Source organism: Loxodonta africana, chromosome 10 (genome assembly GCF_030014295.1).
Source record: "Loxodonta africana isolate mLoxAfr1 chromosome 10, mLoxAfr1.hap2, whole genome shotgun sequence".
Taxonomy (NCBI): Eukaryota; Metazoa; Chordata; class Mammalia; order Proboscidea; family Elephantidae; genus Loxodonta; species Loxodonta africana.
Window position 1 is genome coordinate 89,867,049 of NC_087351.1, and position 23,599 is coordinate 89,890,647.

The 23,599-nt window shown below is 38.6% G+C and overlaps 1 protein-coding gene across 2 annotated transcripts in view; it reads right to left on the reverse strand.

The window, feature by feature from the left end:
• Window positions 1–962: 962 nt before the first annotated feature.
• The window catches only part of SPTLC2 (serine palmitoyltransferase long chain base subunit 2), a 128,216-nt gene continuing 105,579 nt past the window's right edge, over window positions 963–23,599 (reverse strand). The window contains exons 10-12 of one of the 2 annotated variants that reach the window (XM_003408797.4): window positions 21,688–21,823; window positions 18,592–18,721; window positions 963–6,006 (exon numbers count right to left, since the gene is read on the reverse strand). In XM_003408797.4, coding sequence (XP_003408845.2) covers window positions 5,887–6,006; window positions 18,592–18,721; window positions 21,688–21,823 — 386 coding nt within the window. In that variant the 3' untranslated portion in view covers window positions 963–5,886. Of the gene's footprint in view, window positions 6,007–18,591; window positions 18,722–21,687; window positions 21,824–22,285; window positions 22,465–23,599 lie in introns of those variants that run through there. The other variant, XR_010323191.1, reaches the window with a different exon arrangement.

Sequence of the window (23,599 nt, forward strand, 5' to 3'; positions counted from 1 at the left end):
GGAAGTTTTAATTTTGATGAAGTCCATTCATCAATTTTTTTCTTTTATGATTGATGTTTTTTGTGTCCTAAGATAGCATTGCCTAACCCCAGATCACAGATTTTCTATTTTTTTCTATACGTTTTATAGTTTTAATGTTTGGATCTGTGATCCATTTTGAGGTAATTATTGTACATGGTATGAGGTAAGGGTTGAAGGTCATTTTCTCCCAAGTGAATATCCAGTTGTCCAGCACCACTTGTTGAAATGACTTTGCTTTACTCATTGAATGACTTTGGCACCTTTGTTGAAAATGAACTAACCATGCATGTGTGGGTCTATTTCTGGACTTTCTAGTCTGTTCCACTGATCTCTATGACTATCATAATGCCAATAGCACAGTGTCTTGATTACTATAGCTTTATAGAAAGTCTTGAAATCAGGTAGTAAGTCTTTCTTCAGAATTGTTTTGGCTATTCTAGCTCCTTTCCATTTTCATATAAATTTTATCATCAGCTTGTCAATAACTACCAAAAAATCCTACTAGTGGTTATCTTTTTTAGCATTTGAAACATTTCACTGGCTTCCCGCTGCATGCAGGATGAACTGTTCACCATGACTGACAAAGCCCAGTGCAGTCGGGCTCTCCACCTCCTCTCTGTTCACCTCTCCACTCTCCCCCTGCTCACTGAGCTCCAAACACACTACCTTTCTTCCGGACTCTTCACTTCCTCAGAAAAGTTTTATCACCTCTATCTAAATCAGATACTGGTTACAATCTTTTATCACACGCTTTATATTTCCTTCATAGCACTTAGCAGTTTGTAAACTGTTATATACGTTCAGAAGCATATCTGATTACCAGAAAGCAGAAACTGCACCTATTTGTTCACTGTCGTTATTGGCGTGCTCAGTGCAGTGCCTGGCACAGAGAAATCGCTCGATATTTATTGTTTGAATGAATAAAGGCAGATACACATCTTTCTGAATATTTTATTAGGGCAAAACAGGATATATTTGCATGGGAAAAATCTTAAGTCATCTCAAGTAGCTCCCTTTGGTTCTCAACATGCGCTCTCAAAACTGATACACCTACCCCAACCCACCATTTGTAACTTCACAGTCATCCAACAAAATTAAAAAAAAAAAAATCATCTGCCAAAAAGTGGGCAAGGTGTAAGAGGAAGAGAGACTTAAAATGTTACTGGATTTTCAAAATTTAAAAATTTTTATTTACATGTCCTCTCCTTTCATTTTCCCAGATTACAGCAACAGAGATGAGGTGTCACAGAACACCTTGCAAATTCCAGTTTACAGGTAACTTGATAATGGAAAAATATGGGCCAAGAAAATAAGATATCAGCTCCCCCATAAGCAATTTCTCTATTCTTATTCTATCTCTTTCCCCCTTCTCTCAGTGTTAGCTGCCTTTACACGGAGAGGGATCATCAAGATTCTGTGGGCATGCTGCCTGAACTGACGGGGTGATTTCACCAGTATCCTGGGAAGAACCTGCAAGGATGCTTTTATCACACCAACCACTGTGAAGTTTAACGTCACCAAGGTAACAAGATCTAATGCTAAGGGATAAAGACAAATCACCACTCCGCCCTCATCAGTGATGCCCTCCACTCCCTTGAAGGCCTGGGCCAAACACCCAAGCTTTGCACAAGGAATCTGCAAATTATACTGGAAAAAGCAGACGCTGAGTTGGCTCAGGGCTCCTCGTGCCTGGAAGGGTTATCCATGCAGATGGCAACAAGGCAGGACATGTAGAAAGCACGACATCAGGCTACTCCTCTTATTTTTATCTTAGATTCCATCTGTCCCCAACTGCTCCGAAAGGACAGAGCTTTGGGTATTGCTTCATAGTAACTGCAGTTTAAGAGCCATTGCATTCTTTAGGGTCACTTTATTATAAGTCATCATTCCAAAAAGAATCAACAGTTTAAGGCTATTTATCATGTGCACTATAAACAAAACCTGCCCATAGCTCCCCCTGACCGAGCCTCTCCCAAGGGTAGACCGGGAATGTGAAACCTCCAGAGTCACCAGAGAAGACTAGAAAACATTTTCATTAAGGACACAAGCTAGCCCCCCTGGTGTCCCCCCTAGAAAAGACTCAGTCTATAGCAAAAGATGCCCAGAAAAGAAGTCACTGGAAACAAAAAAAGGGACGACAGTACTCTATACAACTAAAAACAAAGGGCTTACTGGCTAGTGCTAGCTTTTCCTCTGTATGGTTAAGGGAGGAATCCACCCTTCGATTCTGCTGTATGGCAAGAATAGGGCTGGGGGCCTGAGGACTGCATTTCATATGGATAAAGCCGAGCAGAGAACAGACATGCTTCTGTCCCTGTGGAAAGTGTCTGATTAACTAGCACATCTATGGTTTTGGGGTTGTATTTAAGCAAACAGCTGCTCAACAGCCAATAATAATCCTTTGAATTTCATACTTCTCTTCACAACCCCCCTAAGCTAAGCTGATTTTACCTCTGTGAAATGCTCAACAATTCCTGATCTTCATGAAGGTAGGCAGTTAGAAGGAAACTCTTCTCCCTCCTTTCCTAACCACACAAGCAGAGATCAAAACCCATTTTGGGTTACCTAGGACTCGAGGAGAGGAAAGATACCTAAGTGGGAATGAGATTACAGCAGTTCTTTATGCAACAGAACCCCCAACAGTCAATTGTACTAAACTTCTCTAGGTGTTTTTGCCACATGCCTACAAATTCTTACAAAGCGAGAATTGTCCAAATTCTCTTTCTGCACTAACCTACGGCATGACTAGCAGTTCTGCACTGCTGCCCATTCCATTATCACTGGGGGCCAGAGTTGCTCACTAATTTGGAAAAGGGGGCAAAAACAGGGAGGTGGTGGTAGATACTATTTCTTTTTTATCCTTCCCCGAGAAGCCAAGAAATCTCCCTATGTAAGCCATTCTTCCTCCTGGTTTTCACTAACACGAAGGAAGAGAAGTATACTATACACTAGAAAATTTAGCTAGACCACACTAAATCAAAAGACTTGGATACAGGCTCCCTTAGGCTGGCAAGAAATAAAAAGCTCTCTGCCTCCTCTTGGAATGTAAAGCTGAATGTACAAAGAGAATCAGGAGATCTCATTTTCTGAGCCCCCAAGGCCCAGCACTACCACGTATCAGTTTTCTCTGGGGTTGCAATCTAAAAATTGAGAGCCGGAAAACACACAAAGGCCAAATAAAGGCAGGAGAAACTAAAGGGACGAAGCACTGGAAGAATGTTAAATTCTTTGGCTGACATAAGGGCATTAAGCAAGTACAACCTTTAGTAGCTGCGTGGGCTGTTTCTGTTCACCTTACATGACTGCATGAGGAAGATGTTTGCTTTGACTCTCTGACCCTAAAAAGAGGGATGAGAAAAAATGACGAGGATTAGTCATGTCTCCACTGAGTGACCCTATACTGGCTTTCGGTAGTGACAGTTAACTGATGCCCACTTGAATTCCATCAGATTCTTGAATCAGGCCACGTACTAACCTGTGTACTAAACTATACTTGTTGGACCCAAATTTCTACTCATTCTCACTGACTGTATTTATAAATACTTGTACCTTCCCCAAGTGCTTGGATAAATAATGATACCTGTGATATGACTTGGATGACCCTAGATCTCTATTATAGTTTCGAGACAACCAGTATGTATAAGTAAATATAATATTTTGTCTCCTCAAAGTACAGAGGTCCTGGGTAGATCAGAGAACTTTTGTCCCTTCAAAATAAACTTGTGGCTTAACTACATTTATTGTGAAAAAGCTTCGCACTGGCACAGTGATGATAATGTTGTTTAAATGCCCATACTAATTGACGTGTTAATTTGCAGTCATTTCATGCATGCCAACATAAAAAGCACTAGCAGGTGAGTTCATTGCTTAACAAAGTTTGTGACTTTTGCAAACCTTACACCATTAAATATGAAACTAGAGTGTGAGAGCTAGTTAGTACTGTAGTATTGATTCTATGGGAGCATCTAGATGTATATGAAAGGTTAGCAATGTCTTTGATTTTACAGGACTAGTAACTCAGTTTTGCACCCATCGCTTTTTTACTTCCACCTGTACATGCTAAATATTTTCCCTGCATCTCCACTTGGCTCTATTGTTTACCCCTTTCTATTCTTTAAAAGGGTAAAATAAAACTTTGGAATATCTCAAGGGCTTAAAACTCTCAGATGCTGAGAGTAACCAAAGATAACTTCTACTCAAGACAGGAAAACAAAACTTGACAAACAATAAGATTGCAAATATTCCCCACTACACACGTGCAGTGCTATGCGAGAGACCCAGAATAATTTAGACTGACACTTTACCAACAAAAGGAGCAATTTCAAAATAGAGATGTGCAAAACTACTTCCACACATTCCTCTCCCACTCTGTTCACAATCCTTCCCCTGTAATACCTGATGGTGACTAAAAGACAGGCTGATCTTGGGTATAATAAAGCCAAAAGTTCTCTTCAATTAAGCTTTGGCCAACAGAAAAACAAGAACGTAAAAAAATGGTGAATTTCAGCTTTGTTCTTTGGTCATGCAGCATAAAGCTCTCTGAAAAAAGTCCATTTACACTGTTACACTATGAAGACTGAGTTGAACTAAGGGACCCCACTTTAGGAAACGGATATGCCTCCAGAATTTCTCAGAAAAACGGAAGATGGGATGGAGACTGAAAGAAGGAAGGATAGGGAGACTTTAAGCCCCAGATGCTAGGTTAAAATTGTTTTAGGACATCAAGAATAAAAGAAAACTAGCCATCAAAGAGTAATATTTAAATGGGTCAGCTTCTAAAAGGGATAAGTTAATAACTTTAATCCTTCAATAGGAACACGACAATTGATTTCTGAGCAGAGAATTTACCAGTACCTTCCTTTCACAGGTAAAGTCCTGACCTGGACCCAGACACAGCAGAGGCTGTCATGGTTTTGATTAGTGGAAAGCAGTAAGAAACTCAAACCGCAGGCATTCTGCAAAGTAGCAATCAATTCTTTCCACACTTCTCCTGTGCCCTCACGCCACCTGGTGTGCCCGTCACTCTACAGACCAGCTTTGTACACAAAATAGTGAGGTGTGACAATCATCTTCACCACAGAAGTCTGACTAGGATGAGAGTGGGTGCTTTTAAAGCAGTAAATGTTCTAAATAGAGGGTGTGTGTGTGTTAGGGTTAGAGCTTGGGAAGAGCCCAGACCCTGACCCTCATGAAGAAATATTTGATGGTGGAGGAAGAAAACATCTGGTGGCCAGAACAAAATGGAGTAAGATCAAAGCCTGGGGAGGTCTCTGGCCAGGGGGAGTTAGATAATGAGCCTTTCAGCAATGCTACCGGTTACTGTTTTTTCACAGACTAAAGAAAGAATACTTTGGTTGATCACTTGATGGGTTACATAAGGATTCAAAGGTTGGCAAACTGAGACCTGGTGGGAGGTAAGTGGAAGGCACTTGCTCCCTAGTGAAGAGGGCCAGGTGAGTCTCGAGGCTATGGGGCCAGGGCCAACAGTAGTTCTTGATGGGCCCAGAAGTAGAACCCCCAGTCTACATGGTGGATGGGAAAGAGGAATGGCCTGCATGGTTAGCCAGAGACAGGCTGGGGTCAGTGTGATTTCACAAGTAAAATAATTACAAAATTTCTTTTAATGGAAAAAAAAAAAAGTGAGCCACCTTTCTTTTTAAAGGTGAGATGTAGCAAAGGAAGTATATGAAGCAGTTTTTGACTATTTGTAAAACGCCATTTAGAGTGGAGGTGGCCACCTTTAGCAGTTGAGGAAACATCTTTCACGTGAAATGGCCACAGAAGTACGGTTCCTGGAACTGACTCAGAAAGGCCACACACTGTCCTGGACGAGGGAGGGTTCCTCTAAGGGAGCACCAAAAAGGCTCAGTCTTCTGTTTCTTCATATGTAGTCTCATCAAAGGGCCTGTCCAGTAGAGGAACCAACCGATGACGGGAATACTTCAGCTGCAGTAGGTCCCCAACTTCATCTATCTCCTTCAAAGTCTAAAACACACAAGACAAAGCAAAGGTCAGTCAGAGACAGCAGGATGCACTCCTGCTTGCTTCCTGATTTTTCTAAAAATAATCACGGGCAAAGCTATTGGTGGTGGGGCTTTTAGTGTCGAGCCCTTTTACTCAGATCAGAATATAGTACAGCTATTAAAAAAGCTGCTTTTTTGAGCAAGGACTTCAGGCCAACCATGAATAACGTGCTGTCAGCAGTTACGTCACAGAATAAAGGGTATGGTTCAATAAAGTATGATATGCTCAGCAGAAAAACGGATACGCATCCAGACTGGCTGCGATTTGTCATCTCTCCTCTTATACTTCAGTACTTGCTCTTCCAGTATTTCAGAAAACTCATGAAAAGCCTGAGTTAAGATGCTTCCTAGATGCAAGACTAAGAAGGTCCCCACAGTGGGCTACTGTGTGGCCTTACAAGAAAATGTACAAGCTGTTGGGTGGAGACTCTGGGTAGACAACAGAAAGGGTGTGTCTTAGTCATCTACTGCTGCTATAACAAAAATACCACATGTGGATGGCTTTAACAAAGAAAATTTATTCTCCCACAGTCTGGTAGGCTACAAGTCCAAATTCAGGGTGTCAGCTCGAGGGAAAGGCCTTCTCTATCTGTCAGCTCTGGAGGAAGGTCCTTGTCATCAGTCTTTCCTTGGTCTGGGAGCATCTCAGTGCAGGAACCTCGGGTTCAAAGGATGCGCTCTGCTCCAAGCACTGTTTTCTTGGTGGTATGAGTTTCTCCCTCTCGGCTTGCTCCTCTTTCTTTTCATCTCTTGTAAGATAAAAAGTGATGCAGTCTATACTCCAGGGAAAATCCCTTTACATTGGATCAGGGATATGACCTTAGTAAGGGTGTTATGATCCCACCCTAATTCTCTTTAACATAAAATTACAATCACAAAATGAAGGACAACCACACAATACTGGGAACCATGGCCTAACCAAGTTGACACATATTTTGGGAGGACAAAATTCAGTCCATGACAGGGTGTAAGCAAGGAAGTAATTAAAGGTCAGAGCTGGGATGTGAACCCAGGCCTCATTTCAAAGTCCAAAATCCTAAAGTGATGAATTATCTTGTTTTTCTATCAAAAGTCTATTATTTCAGTATAACTTTCTTCATTTTTGGTAAAACTTACTCTTCCGTTTCCAAAGTAAATTTTCTTGTAGAAGATTTCTTTTAAGAACGGTACGAAATGTATAGAAAAATCTCTCCTTGGTCAATCTACCTAACTACTAAAGATAATTCTTATATATATATATATATATATATATATATATATATATATATATATATATATATATATATATATATATATATATATATATATCCCCCATGTGTCTGTCAGTTTGTCATACTGTTAGGGCTTGTGTGGCGCTGGAAGCTATTCAGATTAGCTTCAGATACCGGTATTCAAATACCAACGGGGTCACCCATGGCAGAGAGGTTTCAGCTGAGCTTCCAGACTAAGACAGACTAGGAAGAAGGACCTGACAGTCTATTTCTGAAAACAATTAGCCAGTGAAAACCATATGAATAGCAGTGGAACACTGTTTGATACAGTGCCAGAAGATAAGCCCCCAGGTTGGAAGGTGCTCAAAAGACAACTGGGGAAGAACAGCCTCTTCAAATTAGAGTTGACATTAAAGACACGGATGGAGTCAACCTTCTGGGATCTTCATTTGCCGATGTGGTGTGACTCCGAATGAGAAGAGATAGCTGCAAACATCCATTAATAATTGGAACCTGGAATGTACAAAGTATAAATCTAGGAAAATAGGAAATCATTAAAAATAAAATGGAACGCATAAACGTGGCTATCCTAGGCATTAGTGAGCTGAAATGGACTGGTATTGGCCATTGTGAATCGGACAATCATATGGTCTACTATGCTGGGAATGACAACTTGAAGAGGAGAGATGCATTCATCGTCAAAAAGAACATTTCAAGATCTATCTTGAAGTACAACACTGTCAGTGATAGGATAATATCCATATGCCTACAAGGAAGACCAGCTAATAGGAATACGCACCGACCACTAAGATGAAGAAATTGAAGACTTTTACCAGCTTCTGCAGTCTGTAATTGATCAAACATGCAATCAGGATGCATTGATAATTACTGGTGATTGGAATATGAAAGTAGAAAACAAAGAAGGACTGGTAGTAGGAAAATATCATCTTGGCGATAGAAATGCTAGAGATTGCATAATGGAATTTTGCAAGACCAATGACTTCTTCATTGCAAATACCTTTCTTCACCAACATAAACGGCAAATATGCATGTGGATCTTGCTGGAGGGTATACACAGGAATCAAATTGACTATGTCTGTGGAAAAAGATGATGGAAAAGCTCAGTATCATCAGTCAGAACAAGGCCAGGGGCTGACTGTGGAACCATCAATAGCTTATATGCAAGTTCAAGTTGAAACTGAAGAAAATTAGACCAAGTCCACGAGAGCCAAAGTATGAACCTAAATATAACCCACTTGAATTTAGAGATCATCTCAAGAATAGATTTGACGCGTTGAACACTAATGACCAAAGACCAGACGAGTTGTGGAATGATAGCAAGGACATCACCCATGAAGAAAGCAAAAGGTCATTACAAAGACAGGGAAGAAAGAAGTGACCAGAATGGATGTCAGAAGAGACTCTGAAACTTGCTCTTGAGTGTCGAGTAGCTAAAGCAAAAGGAAGAAATGATGAAATAAAAGAACTGAACAGAAGATTTCAAAGGATGGCTTGAGAAGACAAGTATTATAATGACATATGCAAAGAGCTGGAGAGAGAAAACCAAAAGGGAAGAACACGCTTGGCATTTCTCAAGCTGAAAGAACTGAAGAAAAAATTCAAGCCTCGCGTTGCAATAGTGAAGGATTCTATGGGGAAAATATTAAACAGTGCAGGAAGCATCGAAAGAAGATGGAAGGAATACAGAGTCATTATACCTAAAAGAACTGGTCGACGTTCAACCATTTCAAGAAGTAGCATATGATCAAGAACCGATGGTACTGAAGGAAGAGGTCCAAGCTGCTCTGAAGGCACTGGCGAAAAACAATGCTCCAGGAATTGACGGAATATCAACTGAGATGTTTCAACAAATAGATGCAGCACTGAAAGTGCTCACTTGTCGATGCCAAGAAATTTGGAAGACAGCTTCCTGGCCAACTGACTGGAAGAGATCCATATTTATGCCTATGCCCAAGCAAGGTGATTCAACTGAATGCGGAAATTATAGAACAGTATCATTAATATCACAAGTAAAATTTTGCTGAAGATCATTCAAAAGCAGCTGCAGCAGTATATCAACAGGGAACTGCCAGAAATTCAGGCTGGTTTCAGATTTTTCAGAAGAGGACATCGAACCAGGGATATTACTGCTGATGTCAGATGGATCCTGGCTGAAAGCAGAGAGTATCAGAAAGATGTTTACCTGTGTTTTATTGACTATGCAAAGGCATTCGACTGTGTAGATCATAACAAATTACGGATGACATTGCCAAGAATGAGAATTCCAGAACACTTAATTGTGCTCATGAGGGACCTGTACATAGATCAAGAGGCAGATGTTCAAACAGAACAAGGGGATACTGTGTGGTTTAAAGTCAGGAAAGGTGTGCGACAGGGTTGTATCCTTTCACCATACCTGTTCAATCTGTATGCTGAGCAAATAATTGAAGAGGAACAGGGCATCAGGATTGGAGGAAGACTCATTAACAACCTGTGTTACGCAGATGACACAACCTTGCTTACTGAAGATGAAGAGGACTTGAAGCGCTTACTAATGAAGATCAGAGACCACAGCCTTCAGTATGGATTACATCTCAACATAAAGAGAACAAAAATCCTCACAACTGGACTTGGATCCACAATCAACACCCATGGAAGCAGCAGTCGAAAAATCAAAAGATGCTTTGTGTTGGGCAAATCTGCTGCAAAAAAACTCTTTAAAGTGTTGAAAGCAAAGATGTCACCCTGAAGACTAAGGTGTGCCTGACCCAAGCCACATCTGACCACATGTACATCTGTGGTCCCATAAAGTTATAAAAGAGTTTAGAAATTCCGACTGGACAGCAGAATTTCCCCTGAAGCCAATACCCCGAATTTGGACTTGTAACCTACCAGACTATAAGAAAATAAATTTCTCTTTGTTAAAACCATCTACTTGTGGTATTTCTGTTATGGCAGCACTAGATAGCTAAGACAGGATATTAACTAGTGACTCTGATAAACCAATCTGGGGCTAACGGCCTCAGATGCAGAAACAATGGATATATCTATGACATGAACTCATAAGAGACTAAGAAATCCGGAAGTAAGCATTAGAAGCCCTGTTTCCAAGTATGACTCTCCAATTCTCTATTGCACGGACGGTCTTTTCTCTAGTATTATGGCTATAATTTCATTTCAGAATGTATACTTTACATTTCAGAAAAGGAAATTCATTCATATATACTGTCATATTTAGTATAAGGATATATTTATTCTTAAATTTAACTTTTAAAAACCAGTTTTGGGAGAGAGAAATCAATAGTTTTCCTTATGTATTCTAGCTTAAGAAAAAAGACTCTTCATTTCCAAATGTGAAAAATATAAAAGGCAAATAAGAGTTGGACTTCAATGTGCTACCTGAACAGTGGTTCCTTCAAATCTCCATAAGGGAACAGTTTAAGATAAATTTCAGCTGGGAGAATCCATTAACCATTCTCTCCCTGACCTCTGATATAGGATTTATCAATTTAAAACAAAAGTCCATATGACTTACTAAGATCACAAAGGAAAAGGACATTTATGAACCTTACTTTATGAAAACCACAGCGACCAAAAGGGATACACAGATTACAAGATTTCCTCTGATCTCATGCCAAACACTCCAGGCAAAGCACAGTCATGCGTCACTTAAAGTCCACGATACGTTCTGTGAGAAATAACGTTACGTGATTTGGACGTCGTGTGAACGCCGTATTATAAACAGGCAGTCCCCAGGTTATGAACATCTGACTTACATACCACCTGTAGTTACGAACCAACCCCTGCAAAGGCTATTACATTAACAATCCCAGGTACATACGATGGTTTGTAATAACAAACAGGCACTGCTTTGCAACGTGCTTTAAAACATTATTACTACTATATTATTTATTTATTTTTATTATTATTACGTTAAAGATGTTTTAGTGTATCTGGAAGTGTTTCTTCAATGTGTTGTGTGGAGGAAGCTGTTGTGTTTGCTAAGTCTGGTTATTATGTCTGCTACGTCTGTTCTCCAATCCGAATTTCTGAACTCTACTATAACTTTATGGGACCATGGAACAGATGTTATGTGGTGCATGATTGCAGTTTTATTTACATAAAACATAAAATTGTAACTAGGAACTGCTGGCCATCGCATCTGGTATATTTAATTAGACTAGAACTAAGGAAGCATTACAGGTATCACCATTTGTAACAAAGAGCCTACACTGAACCTCTGGATCAAAGGGTAAGATGGGTTCTTAAGAAAACAAGTGTTAATGATAGGGTTGAGTGTGGTCCCTTGAATGAGGGAATATACTAGGACAGCCATCTCCCTAAAGAGTTGTCCTTGCTGTTCCCATTTTTAAAACAACAGCATTATTGAGATATAATTTACATACTACAAAACTCATCCTTTTAAGTATACAATTCAGTGGCTTTTAGTATATTCACAGAGTTGTGCAGCTATTACCGCTATTAGTTTTTGAACATTTCTATAACCCCAAAATGAAACTCCATACCTATTAGCAGTCATTCCCCATTTCTCCCTTCTTCTGGACCCTGGCAACCATTAATCTATTTTCTGGACCTGTGAATCTGTCTATTGAGGATACTTCATATACAGTTCATTTTCATTATGTGTTCTACAAAGTAACGGTGTTCTGTAAAGTTGCTACAAACACTAATGAGCAGTACTGAACCACTGCTCCCAGGGGAAATACAGGGTTAGGTTCCTGCAAGCCTCTAGTCACACATTTTGGCTAACTGATCAAAACATAGCCTTGTTTTATATGTATTTTTGTTTAAAGACACCTTATTTAATATATAGAGCCCTGGTGACACAGTGATTAAGAGGTAGACTGCTAACCAAAAGGCTGGCAGTTCGAATCTACCAGCTGTTCCTCGGAAACCCTATAGGGCAGTTCTACTCTGTCCTATAGGGCTGCTATGACTCAGAATTGACTCAATGGCAATGGGTTTGGGTTTTTTTTTTTTTTTTTTTAATGGTACTTAATATATATTGTTGATTCACGTTAGCACTGACTCATGGCCAACAGCACTATAATTCATGCTTGAATGAAGCTTATCTAATACACTTTTTTCTCTGTAAGGCACATCACAGCCTTTTTGTATATAGGAACACTAAACAGTATTTTGCTTGGGGTCAACTTTAAACAGTGAAATCAACAAAAAAGCACAAAAATTCAAAAAATGTGGCATCAAGCAGACTGCAAAAAGGACACCTGTTTACATTATGATAGCTGAAATAAGAAGGCTGAGTGAGTATCACCTTGTTAGACCTCAGCTCTGAATGTGTGTGTTGGGCAAGTCAAATTTTTCACCCCTCTGTGCATGTCTGCGAATGACTAAAAATTGCCGAGAGTATTGATTTTGGGATTATAAATAAATTTTGGCAAGTAGGAGAATTTGCAAATACAAAATTCACAAATAGTGAGGACCAACTGTAAATGGAATTATACAATATGTGGCCTTTTGGTCTGGCTTCTTTCACTTACTATAATGTTTTCAAGGTTCATCCACGTTGTACCGTGGATTGGTACTTTATTCTTTTTTTATGGCCATTGTATGGCTATATTTTGTCTATCCATTCATTCTTTAGTTGATAGACATTGGGACTGTTTCCACTCATCGGCTATTATGAATAATGCCAAGTGCATGAGTTTTTGTTTGAACATATGTTTTCGGTTCTCTTGGGTATATACTTAGGAGTGGAGTTCCGGGGTCATATGGTAATTCTCTTTTACTTTTTGAGGAACTGCTAAACTGCTTCCAAAGCAGTTGTGCCATTTTACATTCCCACCAACAATGTATGAGGGTTCCAATTTCTCCACCTCCTCGCCAACACTTGTTATGGTCATCTTTTTTATCATAGCTAACCTAAGGGGCATGATGTGCTTCTCATTGTGATTTTGATTTCCTTTATGACTAATGATGTTGAACATCTTTTGATGTTCTTATTGGTCATTTTTGTACCGTCTTTAGAGAATTATTTATTCAAATCCTTTGCCCACAGATACAATCCTTTATCAGATACATGATTTGCAAATATTTTCTCCCATTCTGTGAGGTTTCTTCTCACTTTCTTGATGATGTCCTTTGAAGCACAAAAATCGTAATTTTGATGAAGTCTAATTTATTTACTATTTCTTTGTCACTTATGCTTTTGGTTCATAGCTAAGAAACCATTAACTAATCCAAGGTCACAAAGATTTAGCCTTAGATTTTTCTTCTAAGAGTTTTATAATTTTACTTTTTATTTAGATTTGGACTAACAAGCAACATCACGATTAACAGACAAAATATTGAAGTTGTCAAGGATTTCATTTTAGTTGGATCCACAATAAATGCCCTTGGAAGCAGCAGTCAAGAAATCAAACAGCGTATTGCACTGGGCAAATGTGCTGCAAAAGACCTCTTTCAAGTGTTGAAAAAAAGTCCATAAAGATGTCACTTTGAGGACTAAGGTGCGCCTGATCCAAGCCATGGTATTTTCAATGGCCTCATATGCATGTGAAAGCTGGACAATGAATAAGGAAGATCAAAGAAGAAGTGATGCCTCTGAATTAAGGTGCCAGCAAAGAATACTGAATATACCATGGACTGCCAGAAGAAAGAACAACTCTGCCTTGGAAGAAGTACAGCCAGAATGCTCCTTAGAAGCAAGGATGGCGAGACTTCATCTCACGTACTTTGGACATGTCGTCAGGAGGAACCAGTCCCTGGAGAAGGACAACATGCTTGGCAGAGAGTCAGCAAGAGGGAAACCTTTAATGAGATGGATTGACACAGTAGCTGCAACAATGGGCTCAAGCATAACAACAATTCTGAGGATGGCTCAGGACCAGAAAGTGTTTCGTTCTGTTGCACAAAGGGCCTCTATGAGTCAGAACTGACTCAACAGCACCTAACAACAGCAGCTTAGGATTATGATTTCTTTTGAGTTAATTTTTAAATATACCGTGAGTTAAGGATCTCACTTCATTCTTTTGCATGTGGATAACCAGTTGTACCAGTATCACTTGCTGAAAACACTATTCTTTCCCAGTTAAACGGTCTTAGCATCCTTGTCAAAAATCAACCATAAAAGGAGAAGTTTACTTCTGGATTCTAAATTCTATTCTATCGATCTATATATGTCTGTTCTTATGTCAGTACCACACTATCTTGATCACTGTAGCTTTGCTGTAATTTCTGAAATAGAGAGATTCCTTGCAAGCAAGTATTCAGTCTTTCACAATTAAGTATGATTTAGCTGTGAAGTTTCCACAGATGGCACATTGAAGAAATTCCCTTTTATCCTTGTTTGTTGAGTGTTTTTATCACGAAAGAGTGTTAAATTTTGTCAGGTGGTTTTCCTATGTCTACTGAGATAATCAGGCATTAAAAAAAAAAAAAACTATTTTGTTAACGTAATTTATTACTCTGATTAATTTTTGTATGTTAAATAAACTTTGCATTATTGGAATAAATTCCACTTGGTCATGGTGCATAATTCTACATATATATTGCTGGATTTGGTTTGCCAGTATTTTCCTGGGGATTTATGTGCCTATTTTCATATGAGCTATTTGGTCTGTAGTTATCTTTTTTGTGTGATGTATTTGTCTGGTTTTGGTATCAGTAATACTGGCCTCACAGAATAAGCTGGGAGGTGTTCCTTCCTATTCTATGTACTGGTAGGGTTTGTGAAGAGGTGATGTTAATGCTTTAAACGTTTAGTAGAATTCACCAGTGAAGCCATCTGGACCTGAGCTGCTTTTGCAAGAAGTTTTTGGATTATTAATTTAATCTCTTTGTTATATGTCTATTCAGGTTTTGTATTTATTCTCGAGTCAGTTTCATTAGTTTGTATCTTTCTAAGAATTTGTCCATTTCATCTAGGCTATGTAATTTATTGCCATATAATTGTTCATAGTAGTCCCTTTTTACTTCTGTAAAGGTGGTTACTGTTTCCCCTTTTTCATTCCTGATTTTAGTAATTTGAGGCTTTTTCTTGTTCAGTCAAGCTAAGGTTTGTCACTTTTGTTGAACTTTAAAGAACCAAATTTGGTTTTGTCCAGTATTTTCTCTATTCTCTATTTCATCAGCTTTTATTCTAATCTTTATTATTTCCTTCCTTTCTTGAACTCATTGGTTACTTATAGGAGTGTGTTGTTTAATTTCCGCATATTTATGAATTTGCGCCAAATTTTCTTCCGGTATCGATTTCTAATTTAAACCCACTGTGGTCAAAGAACATACTGAATATAATTTCAATCTTTTTAAATGTATTGAGGCTTGTTTTATGGCCTAGCCTATCCTGCAGAATATTCCATGTGCATTTGAGAGGAACTGAATTGTGCTGTTGCTTCATGTATTTTAAAGCTCTGCTGTATATATTTTTATAATTGCTTTGTCATCCTGATGGACTCACCATTTATTTTATCATTAAAAAATGTCCTTTTTCCTCTCTGATGAAACAAAATTTTTGTCTAAAAGTCTATTTGGTCTGATGTTAGCATAGCCACTCTAGCTCTTTTGGTTATTGTCTGCATGGAATATGTTTTTCCATCCATTTACATTAAACCTATTTCCATCTCTGAATCTAAAATGTGTGTCTTGCAGACACATATAGTTGATGTTTTTTTCAATTAATTCTGCTAATCTCTGCATTTTGACTGGAGTGTTTAGTCCATTTACATTTAATGTATTTAGCAATAAAGTAGGATTTACTCCTGCCATTTTGCTGTTTGTTTTCTGTTTTTATTGTTCCTGTATTCCTCCATTATTGCCTTCTTTTGTGTTAAATAGGTATTTTGTGGGATACCATTTTAATTCCCTTTTTTCTTTTACTATATATATATATATATATGCATATATACATACACATACATATATATATAAACAAACCCTGGTGGCTAGTGGTTAAGAGCAATGGCTGCTAACCAAAATGTTGGCAGTTCGAATCCACCAGGTACTCCTTGGAAAATCTATGGGGTAGTTCCACTCTGTCCTATAGGGTTGCTATGTGTCAGAATTGACTTGACGAGAATGGCTTTGTTTTTTGTTTTTTTTAATGTACATATATGCTTTAAAAAAAAAATTTCTTGGTGGTTGACATGGGGATTATGTCTTAGAACATCTAATTCAGATTAACACCAATTAAATCTCAATAGTGCAGAAAAGGTTTCCTCCAATATAACTCCATTCTCTTCCTTCTCCCTTGTGCTAATGTCTTTATAAAGATTACACTATAAGCCCATCAACCCAGTTTTATAATTATTGATTTATGTAGCTGTTTTTTAAATCAAAAGGGTTATAAACAAAAATGTTTATACTGTCTTTTTAATTCACCTATGTAGTTATGATTATCAATGTTCTCTTTTCTTCACGTGGATTCAAATTACTATCTAGTGTCCCTTCATTTTAGCCTGAAGGACTCCCTGTAGGATTTATCATGAGGCAGATCCAATAGCACTAAATTCTCTTCATTTTTGTTTATCCATAAATATTTGGGTTAAAAAATAATCAAAGCAGAAATTACTGGTAAGATTTTGAGAAATGGGAAAATCTATCCAAAAAAAGGTGAAAGACAATCAAATTAAAAAAAAAAAGAAAAATACAGTATCAATAAGCTGAATCCAATTTGACAATGTCAGAATGTGATTAAGAATATATTCATATTTGTAGTAATTCTGCTGTACAGCAACAGGGAAGAAACATAAAAAATCTTTAGCTATTCAGATATGTAAAATGTCAATTAAATTGTTATAATGAACTTTTCAAAACAGATATTTATAATGTATGTGTATTCATAATATTCATAACAATATTCTTTAGGATTAGTAGCTCTCCAGTGAGAAGCCCTGGTGACACAATGGTTAAACACCTGGCTGCTAACTGAAAGGTCGGCAGTTTGAACCCACCCAGCTGCTCCACAGGAAAAAGAGTTGACGATATTCTCCTATAAAGATTACAGCCTAAAAACCTTATGGAGAAGTTCTACTCTATCACATGGAGTCACAGTGAGTCAAAATAGACTGAGCGGCATCTAATAACAACAATAATAGCTCTTCAATGAATCAGTGGGTATTTCTACCAACTAATGTTATGCAAATTTCATGTTCTAAAGCTCTAGAAACTCCTAGAAAGACTTATTGAAATTCTGAAGTCTGAGATGTGAAACAACAGTATATTGAGGGTTACCAAGAAATAAGAGTATAGTAAGACTATGAATAATTAAATTCTGTAATAATTATGAGTCCCCACTATGTGCTAAAAATGTGCTAGGTGCTGGGAAATACAGAACGGGCAAAACAGACTTAGTCTCTACCCTCTAGGAGATTGAGCTACTAGAGAAAATAGCCATTAAATCATTACATAATTGTGAAGAATTTATTAAGGAGAAAGCTTAGGATTCCAAGGGAACATACGACATAAGTTTTTGAGAATACCCCTGTGCTAGGTTGAATACTGTCCCCCAAAATTCACATCTACCCAGAACCTCAGAAGGTGACCTCACTTGGCTATAAGGTCTTTGCAAAAGTAATTAGTTAAGATGAGATCATAGTGAGTTAGGATGGGCCCTAAATCCAATGACTGATGTCTTTATAAGAGAAAGGAAAGGGAGATTAGGATATACAAAGACATAGACACACAGAGGAAAGATGGCCATGTGAAGACAGATGCAGAAATTGGAGTGATGCAGGTACAAGCCAAGGATTGTTGGCAAGCACCAGAAGCTAGGAGAGGGGCACAGCACAGTCTGTCCCTAAGAGCATCCAGAAGGAACCAACCCTGCTATATCTTGATTTTGGACTTCTGGTCTCCTGAACTATAAGAGAACAAATTTCTGTTGTGTTAAGCCGCTCAGTTTGTGGTAATTTGTTAAAGCAGTCCTAGGAAACTAACAAATTTCTCTGAGCAAATTTCTTTTAAGTGGAATATAAAGAATGAATAGGAGCCAGCCAAGCAAAGGGGAGAGGAAGCTCAAGAGAGAAATTCTACAGGCAAAATAACATACAAAAGGTTACAGCACAAAGAGAATTGTACAGCTACAGAGTCCATAATGAGAGGAAATGTGGAACAAGATGAAGCCAGAGGGTTTTGCAGCCCTGATCAAGCAGGGCCTAGTGGGCAAAGCTAGAGATTTTGCACATTGTTTCTAAATAACAACATTGCATGCAGCAGTGCACACCACCTCCTCTGTTTTACCAGTAAATTTCTTAGGTGCTCCAAGAACATCGGGATTAACATGCGATTAATCTCATCTGATATAAAGGCCCTCTCAGTATAAGGCATATTTATATCAAGGCAAAAGGTCTACTTACAGTATCAAGTATTTCTTTGGTATGAGCTGCTGACAAGCAAAATCTGGCTCTGGACTCAATAATAGGGGTAGCAGGAAATCCCACCACAACCACACCTATGTTCCGCTTCAACATCTCCCGTCCAAAGGCACTGTAAAGAGAAAATAAGGAAAATAAGCCAGGAAGAGTAATAATGCACACAGTAAAAAGGTCTTGCTGTCCTGATTTGGACTCTCTGGTGATGTGGCCACTGGAGACTTCTATTAGGAGTTCCCTCTAACTTCTCTTAAAGTTAAAACTGACAGTTCACAAAAACTTCTTCTATCCAGTCCTAAGGTGGTTTTCTCCCAAATGGTTCCCTTCACAAAGGTGAAATAGTTGGTAGAGGCCAATTAGTGCAGCTACCCTAAGAGATTTGAAACTGAAGCCTTAAAGAATGTCCCTGATATAACAGTGGCTTAGAAGCTTCCAGATGAACTTGAGTTTAAAACCTGGTCCTCGAAATGATAGCTTGGCAGTTTGAGGGTGCAAAGGATCTCCTATAACATGGACATCTTTCTGCAGATGGGAGAGCCAACTGGCGTGAGCCCTCCAGGCCAGACATTTCACTAATCAACTAGGGAGCAAGGCTGACTTTGGAATTCTGGGTTTCTTTTGGTATTTGTTGGAGGCCTGGTGGCACAGTGGTTAAGAGCTTGGCTGCTAACCCAAAGGTCGACAGCTCGAATCCACCAGCCCTATGGGGCAGTTCTATTCTGTCCTATAGCGTTGCTATGAGTCAGAATCAGCTTGACGGCAATGGTTTTTTGTTTTTGTTTTTTTGGTATTTGTTAGGCCAGTTCATCCCCTGGCTTCAGCAGCTAATTATCTAGATGGCATAATTCTGTTTAAAGTCCCTGCCTCAAGCCAAATTGGTGGCATGTAACTTTACTCATCTGTATCTGGTCTAAGTAACACAATTTTAACTTTCATGTAAATTTTGTTATTTACTAAATTATGTTGTTCTTTGCCTTTTCCTATTGTATCTCATCTAGATAAGATATATTTTATCTTTGTAAAAAAACTTTTCCTTTAAGCAGTTTACAGTATTCCTTTGGGAATAAAACATCCTGCACTACATTAATGCCAACTTTTCAGTGCAGCTCTCACAGAGTTTCTCACCCTCTCCAGTGCCAGTCCATCTTCTTCAGTGTACCTCTCCTTTGTACCAGGACCTGAACACCCATATTTTCAGCACATGCTCCCAGACTATCTAGTGCTTTATTCTAATTCTAGAGCTTCGAAGTTTCATCTTCTCTGAATCTTAATCATAATTTACAGTCAGTTTACCTGTGTAGAACAGATTAGACACAAGACCACCAGCTGCCAGTGAGTAGACTCCAACTCATGGTGACCCCACGTGTGTCAGAGTAGAACTGTGCTCGACAGGGTGTTCAATGAGTGATAAAAAGTGGATCGCCAGGTCCTTCTTCTGACGTGCCTCTGAGTGGACTTGAACTTCCGACTTTTCAGTTAGCAGCTGAATGCTTAACTGTTTGTACCACCCAGGGGCTCCAGATTAGACACAGTCCTCTCTAATGAAAGGACTTCAGAATAAGTGTGTCCTCCAGGTCCAGTGGAAACCCTGGTGGCGTAGTGGTTAAGAGCTACGGCTGCTAACCAAAAGGTCAGCAGCTCGAATTCACCAGGTGCTCCTTGGAAACAATATGGGGGCAGTTCTACTCTGTCCTGTAGGGTCGCTATGAGTCAGAATTGACTCGATGGCAGCGAGTTTGTTCGTTTGTTCGTTCTTTCCAGGTCCAATAATCCTTCAAGTTTATTTATGATAGTTCCATTTAAAGAAGTGTAAAGAAAATCCTACACCTCTGCTTTGGTCCATTTCTATCATACTCTCCGAAGGCCACACTGCCAATTCCCCGTACGACTGTATGAAAACTGAACTCATGTTTTTCCCTCAGTAATCACATTTTCCCAATTTCTTCTTGCTACCTTTGGAACCACCATACTTCCAGTTTCCCCAATTTAATTGTCTCTGCTATTCATGTCAATAAAAACTTACTGAATATCTCAGAGGACTGTGGTAGGCGCTGGGGATTCAAAGATGAAGAAAAATATCTGTTCCCTTGGTAAATTCAATCAAATCTGAGGAATAATCCTTATCCAATCTTATATTTAAACTTCAGCTAAAACTCACCTATTCCAAAAAGATTTTTTTTTTAACTTAGCCTTACTAAGAAGACCATTTCTTTACTCTCCATCTCCTCTGCAATTTTGCATATAATTGTTTTTCATATAGTTTTATTTGTTCACATTTGGCTTTCAAATGTCTTTTGGTTTCGTTATACATCTGGTCTTTTCAAATACACTGAAAGCTATTCCAGGGTAAGGCTTTCCATTATATATGCCTTGCACAAACCAAAGAAGCTAGTGTAATCTCACATCTGGTAAATATCCAATAACATAGCCCTGACATAACCTCTCTGACCTCATAACCCACAAGTCCCCCTTGGGCACTGCACTCTGGCTCCACTGAGCTCTTTGCTATTCTTTCATCAACTGAGCTGGTTTCTGTGTTATGGCCTTAGCAACGCTTCCTTCCCCAAATGGCTAACTCTCTCAGCTCCTTCTAGTCTTTGCTCAAATGTCATTTTTTTCTGAAGTAAATTCCCAACAAGGTCTACCCTATCTTATTTAATATCATAATCTGCCCTCTCATAAGGGATTATCAATCCCTCTTATGCCGCTCTATTTTTTCCCACAGCATATCTTCTAACATACTGCATAATTTACTGATTTATTACGTCTGCCTGACTCTGGCCTCCCTAGAACGTAAGCTCCATGAGGACATGGGTTTTTGTATTTTGTTCACTGATCTATACCACTCCCCTAGAACAGTGCCTATGTGATCTGCTCAAATGTTTGTCTAATGAAAGAATAACAAGTCAACAAATTTTGCAATTTAGAATCTACTATTTAATTGATGGCATATCTAGCAAATGAAACTTAACACAAAGAAAATGAGACTTTTTCCTCAACAAAATTCATAACCCCTAGTCTTATATCACAGCTATCTGAAGTCTAGTGAGAGACCAGTCCACAGTCTACAAAAAAACATACCCGATTTTGGCCGGCATGTAGAGCATCAAAGGCACCACTGGAGAATCTTCATTTCCATAGATGATGAAGCCCATCTCTTTCAGGCGTCTCCTGAAATACCTGGTGTTTTCAGCTAACTGCTGTATACGCTCTTTGCCTGGAAAATCATGGGGAGGAAAAACAAAATACCATTAAGAAAAAGGAGAGGAAAAGGGACAGTTGTCTGCTCTATCTCCATTCTCTCTAATCAGTCCTATGGATTATTTTTTTATTTCCAATGTAATATTTTGGTACAGTGAATTATACAGAATATAAATACGGATTTTTGTTTTAAACTCATGAAATTAATATTATTGGTCTTAAGACTTCAACACCCAAGCTGGGACCACATCTGCTATCTTCAGTGACATCACCAGGGGGACGCAGGGGAGGGGGCGTACAGATTGCACTGGGTGACACCAAAATGATTGTCTATTAAAATTTTTGTGTGGTGTTTCTGCAGGAATTTATTATATTTTATAAAAATATCCCTGTAGTTAGTTACAACAATAAAAACATTGTTCGTAAGCTCATACATATATCAATGTACCTACAAGGCTAAAACTCTATGCTAACTTACTTTTTGAATCTTCTGATGTTCTCCAGTCAGAGCTGTCATTATCACCCAATTACAACGATGCCTAGAATCACGTGGTTTCATCTGCCTGCTACAAGCTGTGCTACAAGCACGTGCTGTTGTTGTCGTGGCTGCCAGTGTTTTGATAGTTGCTGATTTTGTCAAATTTTCTGGTGTTTTAGCTACAATATTGTGTTAATTAGTATTTGTGAACCTAATCAATAACTTTTTAGAGAATGAAGTAGTAATTAAAGGAAAAGAAGGAGTGATATACAGGAATTACGGTTTACAAGTAACACTAGTATAAAAACATCACTAAGGATTCTGTATGGTCTGGTACAGGAGGAGGTCCATGGCGGATGGTGACACCATGAGCTACCGAACTGGGTGACACCAACCCCAGTGACACCACTGGCTATCTTGCTTTGTATCCTACCATATTAGGTGTTGATCACAGGTCTTATAATAATTTAGAAAATAAAGTTCAACAACTAATAGCTGAGGCACTATAGTTTCCCTAAACATTTTCAGCCATACACTAAATTAGCACTCTATACATCCCTATACAGTAGGTAGGATATATTTATTATTATTCTCATTTTACAGGTTAGGAGATTCTCACAGAGGTGATAAATTGCCTACAGTCACACAGAAATAGGTGGCACAGTTCTCTCAACTGTTGAAGTCTCCCAACTTCAACAACTGTCCCAACTAACTGTGCTATAATTAATTTTATAGGTAAGACCAGAGATAAAGCCAGTTAGGGCCCAAAATTTTCAAGGGTTTCATTTTTATTACTGCCTCCTTAAAACTCCTTAAGTAAGGAGCTTTAATAAAAAATATATCCATAATAATATTGCAAAATAATATTTTAATCTTCCTTGGTTCATCTTCCCTAAAATGCAAGTGGATTAAAACATATATTACTCTAATTGCTAGAGACTAAATATTTGGCCAGGTTGACACTACGGTGGGTCAGTCTGTGAACACATATACAATTGTTCCATTATCTGCAGCAAGCCAATAAATTTCAAGGATCAGCTCACCAATAGCTAAGAACTGCCTATGGTCTTCTCAACCATGAACACTCATGAGTAGGAAAAGGTTACAGTCACTTTCCCACATATATTAGAAAGTCAGCATATTCATATTTTAAAAAAACCCAAAACATCATACAAAAGACAAATTATCCAATCAGAAATGCAGATGGCTAATAAATGTCCTTAGAAATAGATTATTAACATACGCATTGTTGATGGGAAGCCGCTCTAAGTAAGTTTGCTACAAATAACCTGACATTAATACTCTTTATGTAGA